Raw genomic sequence first — 5,705 nt, 5'->3', positions numbered from 1 at the left:
TTCGCGAAAACTTATTTTTTTCATGTATTCCTACAATTTACAAAATCTCTCTTTTTCTCTTGTATGATATTATATACAAACATGTTAATCACTTATTATGTTTGGTACAAACAAGTTACTTTTGAACCGAGCAGAGGCAAAGTTCTTTCGTCTCCTGTAACTTGATATATACAGCGATACTAAATTATGCAAACATTATAAAATGATTTCTACAGAATTTACAACATTATTGCATCGTTTTTCCATTATCACAGATTGTTTTGGTGGTAGGCCTATTTGCGATATCACATGTTCAATGTACAGGCCTCCAGTGGACTAGAACATTTTAGCAAAAAACGTCAAAGTTTTGCTATTAAATATTTCAACCGCCATCACGTTTCCAACGTCGGGAACAGTCTTGTTAATACAAAATAGGCCACGTCATAATTATTCCAATACGCCGTATGAGCTGTTACCGTGTATAAATAATTCCTTCCTAAACCGACTGCACGTAGTACATAATCCAATCGTTGCGCTAATTCTAATCAAGTAAGAAGAAAGTAAACGTAAATGATTTTTTAGAAAGTGTTAGACTGTGAAATTGTGTAATCAGGACACGTACCTTGACCTGGACGGATCGGTGGATTTGAGTCTGGTGTTGGCGAAGATGGACCTTCTTTAACAGCCCATCCACCTCGCACTAAATCCCAAAGACTCCAGCCTTTCTCTGCATTACGAGGTGTGTCCACCGGACTATCATCTTTATCATCTTTATCGTCTTTATCATCTTTATCATCGCCTTCTATCAACACATTCAATTATACTATATTATTATTTAAATATAATCAAAAGGTGATAATATTTATATCTTTTCAATCTTTAAAAAAAGATTACATGTTAAGACGATTTCTTATCGTTTTTCTTCTCGTCGCTAATTATTTTATTTAAGTTATAGATAGTAACAAAAATATAAAAAATGAAATACCAGAAGGCGGTAAAATTGGATCCACATTATTCAATGACGAAGGCGATTGTGGCATCTGTTGTCCGTCGACTCCACCGTACGGTGGTATAAGGACTGGTTCAACTTTACTGTAGCCTCTTTCCAAAAGCGGTTCCATCCGGTAAGCCACTGGATCGGACCAGTGAAATATATTATAAAATCTCTTGCATAAACCTTGCGGCATCACGTCTAGTCTGTTAGATGAAACGCGTGTACGTAACGCTAAGAATACAGACAATGGCGAACCCAAACAAAATAAATTCTCGATCTGTGAACAAGAGAATGATTTTAAACAGTTTTTAAAATATATTTTAAATTCTTATATAATATTATAATTTAACTTATTTAAATAATTTATTTAATTATGGTATCGCTTAGAGTTTAGATGATTGTGTATATATATATATATATATATATATATATATATTAATAACTTACAGGAAATTGTAATCCTTGCAATAAAACCTCTTGTGCCTGTGGGGATGGAAGTCGCATGTCATGTCCCATCCAGCCTGTAACTATGTCATACACAATTACACATCCAAGGGAATGTGCCAAAATTGAAACCTTTCCTTGCCAATCCGGATGCCGACTTGCAAACATAGAATACAATCTATTTAGCTCCTTCTGCAAGCCGACTCGAACCTCAGCACCATATAATGGACTCGTGTAATATAAAATATCCATCGCTGATGTATTTAACAAGTGACGTATGCTCAAGACGCTATAGGGTGTAATTGCTTCTACTATATCTAAAAAAGAAAAAAATCACACATTCATTAAATTTACTTGTTTCGTGTTGTAATAAAATTTTGTTTGTTTTACCTCCGTCTAATTTTAGCGACGACCGCCATTCAACTGCAAAGAATTCTACTCTGTGTTTGGAATTTGGAAAATATTTCTGCTTAAGCCAATCCACACAATCCCTGAAACTGTTATTTCAATTACATTTAAAAGCTTATTATCATATAAAAATATTGTATTAAATAAGATTCGTAAAGGGGAATTGTTATTCTTACCATGTGGTGTTACGTATAATTTTTCCCGTATCACGTTTCTGTCCTATTCCATGAACAACAAATACTAAATGGTCAATATCACGTGGCTTATCTTCTATATTTGCACACGTTTTATAACCCCTCTTTAATCGATAGCCTGTTGCTGTAATTTTAAATTTAAGAAGAGATATAAATATATTCGTATAATAATACGTTTACACAAATAATTTTAATTTTTTTATCTCTAGCTCTATACTTACTTTTAGCAAAACCTAATTTTGATGTAACGCTGCGCATCAATTTAGTAGGTGTATATTCACTGTATAATGTCACGTCATTAGTTGAATGCCAATCAACGTGAAATTCAGAGAACTGTTCGGTATGTAATACTGAAACAATAAATATTGCAATAACAAACATTTTAATATTGATATTCAATATATGTTGTAAATATTTGAAAATTAAGAAAATAAAATTGAATGAAAAGAATACCTTTATAGGATTGAGTTGTGTTTGTATCACAATTTGAGATACTTTGATTGTTGCTTTCCTTTTGGAATAATTTAAGATGGACTTCTTCTATCACTTTGGAATGTTCTATTTCTAATGGTATCCAGCTTCCGTCATAATACCATGTGCCTCTCATAATTTCCCATTCTTCGCCTTTTATTAAAAAATTCACACAATATATTACATTACTATAAACTCAAATTAAAATACATGTATATTGTCTTTTATACAAGATTAAAATAAAAATAAAACTAAAAATTTTCTCTCTACTTTTATTAATTTTGCTAAAAAAAAGTGTAAAAATTCAAAAATTCTAATTTTTAGAAAAAATTTTGATAGATAATTAACTACTAGATTTAACAGATAACTTTATAATACATTGAAAAGATAGAAAAAAACTTAAGAAAAAGTATACTAACATGACTAATTGTAAGACTAATACACTATGTCTCTAAATAAGATATTATAATTTATATACACATTACATTTGTGTAAAAAACATATAGATTATATATATATATATTATATATTGATGTTAAATTTAATTATATTATATTTATATAAATAATCTCATTGAATTTTCCTTTACAGCATGATAGACTCTACGACCTGTATTATACTTTGTTTCGTACAAGTCATAATAGGCACACATTCAATAGGAATTGGCTATAATAACTCCAAGGACAAAGTAATCTCTGCAGCACAGATGCACTGCACACAAACAAGCAAGTATACTGAAATCTAGACAGGCGTAGAATCATTATTGAGACATATGAATTCACTCCAACTGTGTTGACTCTTATTAACATTGATTGAACCAATAATTATACTTGATAAGTATACAACGACATGCAAATTGAGAACAACAGATAAATAAAGTAAATAATAAATAATTCATGATACTCACCTGGCCAGTATATGGAAACACATTTCATATTGTCGATTTCGACATCGTACATGCCTCCCCTAACTACAATTTTCTCAGCAGGCGGTAAATCGTTTATCTCATCGTTATTTTCACCAATTAAACTTTGACGTTCTTGATAAATTTTCTCTATTCTTAAGCTGTCGTATCCACAAAATTCATTCCATCGTTTGTCAACGCCGTCTTTATAAAACCAACGTATTTCTTCCGCAGTCAAAGGTTCTGCATAAGCAACTTCATTTACAATTTCTACATTATCCTTTGGACTCTCTTCTATGTTTGCTTCATCATCGTCTTCGTGGAAAAAATTAAATCATTTTATTACATTTCATACATTATCTGCTTATAATTAATTATGATACTGAATAGCAATAACTGTCACATGCAATATACTTTTAGTTTAATTAATCTTCATACAGACGCACAAAAACGTTAGATAATTTGCATACTTTGAATTACAAAAGATTGGATCATAATATATTTTAAAAAAAGGTACTTGTAAATATAAAAAAATTTTAAACATCTGTGGATTATCCACAACTTTTAATCTAGTGTTTAAGCTGTTTTTTTTAAAGATGTTATGCGCGATAAATTTAAATAAATAAATTAATTAATTCGACTTTAAATCAAAAGATAAATAAATTAAAAGTATAGGTATATACTTTAATTGGCGAAAAAGATATTTGTGCCTCTGCAAGCTTTATCATGTACAGTGTATAGCATTCAAGTGTTCTCAAGGATTTTCTAATTTAAACATTCCATAGACGCAAACTAAAGAATTCATTCGCGATAAGCGATAACAACCTAATGTATCAGCTAATATTGCGGAGCATTTGCTTCTGATCTCGCGCCGATGTAATAGTAACAATATCGTTCTTTAATAGGCAATTTTTATACAATAAAATTACGGCAATATATTTATACATTTTCGTTTTATATATACATATATATACCTTCGCAGAGATCTTGTTCCATAGGCAACTCGCTGAAGGGATCGACGTCTCTTATGTCAGCAGACATCTCGATTAGTTCGACGATGTAACTCTCAAACTCAAAACCGAGTGTAATCGCAAATACACGTTCCGGATTCGAGTTCGACAGACAACGCGTGTTCAATGACTGATCGTCTACGTGTGGGTGTAGAATCACAAAGAATACCGCACTCTGACGCACAGAAGAGCATCGAAAGTTCTCTTATAGCGGAGCTGTCACTGTCGCTGGGAACACATTGCGCGCGCGTGACAGATAATGAGTAATAAAACCTTCCACACGGACGAGACCATACGAATGACGGAGAGATGAATAAAGACAGACACTCGTCGATTGATCTTTGCTTCTTTTGTAAATCACAGTCCAAGCGTGTCCGGTGGACACACGAGCGTCCTTGAACGAATCTCGTTTTCGCGAGAGTGTGCTAGTGTTCGGAGGAGAACGGCGGCACTATCTCTCTGAGAAGGATCGCCTTCTCTCCACGGTTGCCTAAAAGAAAGAAAAAAAAATAAAGAGAGAAAAAAAGATTTTCACGCAATGTTATTGTATCAGCCGGCTGTGTTTAATAACACACACACATCGTGATCGTTCGCTCGCTTTACGTAACGCGTCTCGATATTTCGGAGCGGATAATACCTCGTTAGCTACCTGCTCCCACGACCATCTGACGATACACCGACAACGACGAGGTCGGGGATCGGAGGACGCGACGCGTACCGTACTGTCGCACAGCGCGCACTGTGACGTTATGACGTATACATGCGTATACTCGCGGTCCCTATGCGGTACACGCAGGGTCGGCGTGCGCATGCGCGGGAGCAGACGACGCGCGGAGAGGGAGAATTTATTTGAACATTTTTCACACTGTTCCTGCGCTGCGCACGTGTCTCTGCGCTATGCAATTGACCTGACGAGTTGTTTCGCAATTCGATCCGCGAAATAAAATTTAAAAAGGAACTTTCGATGAATTCATTTTTTGCGTTCGGCAATTATATTATGTTAATCTATACAAGTCGATGATCATATCATAACGTTACTGCGTCACACATCAATAATATATAATTAAATATTTTTTTTGTCTTTATATAATAAGTTATGTGTAAGCAGAAGCAATATATATTATATTCAATGTTATGTGCTTACAATTAGATAATTTTAAAATCAGCTAGATAAAGATGAAATAAAAATATGTAAAAGATGATTTTATTTTGAATATATCTATATAGATAAAAAATAAAATTATATATATAGCGATTCATCTAGATGTATATAACTTTCAATATAATATTATTTTTACCGT

General features: G+C 33.1%; 1 protein-coding gene across 1 annotated transcript; it reads right to left on the bottom strand.

The window, feature by feature from the left end:
• LOC114934633 (phospholipase DDHD1) lies at positions 1-5,160 on the bottom strand. Its single transcript, XM_029307321.2, has 11 exons — positions 5,042-5,160; positions 4,369-4,894; positions 3,398-3,709; positions 2,473-2,643; positions 2,241-2,369; positions 2,002-2,143; positions 1,808-1,914; positions 1,421-1,734; positions 965-1,250; positions 602-781; positions 1-520 (listed from the first exon to the last, which is right to left on the bottom strand). Exons 2-11 carry the CDS (start codon positions 4,433-4,435, stop codon positions 372-374), a joined length of 1,857 nt encoding a protein of 618 aa, XP_029163154.1. The 5' UTR covers positions 4,436-4,894; positions 5,042-5,160; the 3' UTR covers positions 1-371.
• Between the last annotated feature and the right edge of the window lie 545 nt (positions 5,161-5,705).

This window comes from Nylanderia fulva, unplaced genomic scaffold, assembly GCF_048542155.1.
Source record: "Nylanderia fulva isolate GAGA-0341 unplaced genomic scaffold, ASM4854215v1 Scaffold7, whole genome shotgun sequence".
In the NCBI taxonomy this organism is placed as follows: Eukaryota; Metazoa; Arthropoda; class Insecta; order Hymenoptera; family Formicidae; genus Nylanderia; species Nylanderia fulva.
This window is presented reverse-complemented; position numbering and strand designations above follow the sequence as displayed.